Source organism: Lygodium microphyllum, chromosome 5, assembly GCF_053477565.2.
Source record: "Lygodium microphyllum isolate KBCC chromosome 5, Lygodium_microphyllum_v1.1.10, whole genome shotgun sequence".
In the NCBI taxonomy this organism is placed as follows: Eukaryota; Viridiplantae; Streptophyta; class Polypodiopsida; order Schizaeales; family Lygodiaceae; genus Lygodium; species Lygodium microphyllum.
This window is the reverse complement of record NC_141139.1, coordinates 56,408,762-56,410,773: the sequence shown is the minus strand read 5'-3', so window position 1 is coordinate 56,410,773 and position 2,012 is coordinate 56,408,762. Positions and strand designations below refer to the sequence as shown.

At 44.3% G+C, this 2,012-nt stretch overlaps 1 protein-coding gene across 1 annotated transcript; it reads left to right on the top strand.

Annotated features, from left to right (window-relative positions):
* The first annotated feature begins 1,226 nt into the window (after positions 1–1,226).
* On the top strand, positions 1,227–1,778 carry LOC148035849 (pathogenesis-related protein 5-like). Its single transcript, XM_087678850.1, has one exon. The coding sequence runs from the start codon at positions 1,227–1,229 to the stop codon at positions 1,776–1,778; it is 552 nt and encodes a 183-aa protein (XP_087534976.1).
* Positions 1,779–2,012: the final 234 nt, after the last annotated feature.

The following is a 2,012-nucleotide window of genomic DNA, read 5'->3' as shown; positions in this document are numbered from 1 at the left end:
CTATCTATTCTCATGTGCATATTAATAAATACAAAGAATACTACTGTTTGGCCTTTCAATATTTTGTAATCTCAACTATGTTATTGTGTGTAATCTTTTATAGTTTGTGGATTTGATTCATGCCAATAATATCCATTGGGGATACAAAAGGGGCAAAAAAGAAAAAAGACAACCCTAGAGATCTATTCGTTGCAAAACAGTGTCTCTAGATACACATTGCATGTTTATAATCAAGTTAAAGCTCAGTGAAAATTGGAGTCCGAGTGCATGCATCTTCATGTTTTAATAACCGTGAAAATAGCGTTAAGGCAACCGATTAAAAGTGTGGGTAAACTCGTGTTTCTTTTGATAATGTCTTACACCATGTTAGATGTGGTCGTAACCTTTTCTTTACTATCAAAAGAAATGCATTTGCGAGGTCCTCTACGGGGTAATCCCTTATAGTGTAGTTTTATTTCTTTCGTTGTCTTTAAAATGAACATGATATCTACTTATGATATCCAAACTTTGGTTAGAGTGTTATAGAAGCACTTCATGATTTGATTGACAAAACTTATGAAATCCAAAACTCTCTTCGTATGTCTTTAAAACTTGAGTCAAATTGGAATGCTTACAAGCAACCCTTGATTGAAGTGAGAAAACTTACATAAAGGCAGTATATTAGTCATCATTATATCAGATTTGACTTCACTGAGATTTGACTTACACTCTGTATGTAACGTGAGAAAGTCGTATGGAAGTAATAGCTTAGTTAAATCGTTAAACTCCATTGAAGAAGGGCATTTAGTTCAGGTGTAGTGTTAGCGACAAAATTGTCCCCGTCTTCCGATGAATTTAAACCTTCTCTTCCGAGGAGTCATGAATTAATCGACAGATCGACGGTTCCCGAAGGTGGTTGAATTTGAACGCCCCACGGAAGTAGTTTTGCTTGGAAGATTAATGGGATATTAACGATGATTAGAGGCGGTGATCATCCTTCTATATAAAGTCCAATCAAGACCTCGATACAGACCAGACTATAGTCTTCCCTCAGAGACTAGAGTAGTACTGCCGCTTTTGCATAATATATAGGCCGCAATATCAGAAAGATCGATCAGCGAATTCAGTAATATTACGAACTATTATCAAGAAAATATACTATGGCCGCTGGTGCAAGCTGCAGCTGCTGCAGGCCGTCGTCACTACTCGGATTACTTACATGCTATAATTGGATGGTCGTCACGACAATGGTACTCTGCACGAGTACTAGGAGCAGTACGGGGTTATATCATGTGGCCGTGTCCGCCACTTCCTTCAAGGTGGTAAACCATTGCCGCAATACCCTGGACGTGCAAGTGCGCGAGAACGCCGGGGGTCCGTCCATCGGAACCACAGGCTTCTCCCTGGCGCCCGGCGCCTCCAAGTCCCTGAGCCCACCCGATGGCTGGTCGGGCAACTTCGGGACGGGCACGCCGAGCCTCCTGGCCGAGTTCACCATCGACAAACCTGTGGGCAGCGATTTCTACGACGTGAGCGCCGTGGACGGCTTCATGCTCAACGTGGGGCTGAGCATCTCAGGCAACGGGGCGAGCGTCTCCTGCAGCGCCGCGGCGTCCATCTGCCCCTCCGAGGACGTCAGAGGCAGCAGATGCGTGAGCCCCAACCGTGACGACCCCAACACTAGCTACGTCAAGAACGTCGACGCCTCCTGCCCGGATGCCTACAGCTGGTCCAAAGACAACAACGCCGTCCGCAAAACGCCCACGGGGGGGCGCTTCACCATCACCTTTTGCCCCTGAATATCATCTCGATTCTCAATCTAGAATAAAACCTACTTCTGCCGAATCTCGATCATGCATGTTGCCGAATCTCGATCATGCATGTATGTCATGACTACTTGATTTCCATTCTCGAAATGGCATGTATGAATACCCACAAGTAATTCGAGGTTATCTTCTAAATGCATGTTCGAGAATGATGGTTTAATCGTATCCGAAGCGTAAGCTCTTACCATTGCATTAATGATTTGGCTC

Bases quoted from the DNA above. Each gene is read 5' to 3' on its own strand.
- LOC148035849 (XM_087678850.1), top strand. From the start codon at position 1,227: ATGGTACTCTGCACGAGTACTAGGAGCAGTACGGGGTTATATCATGTG.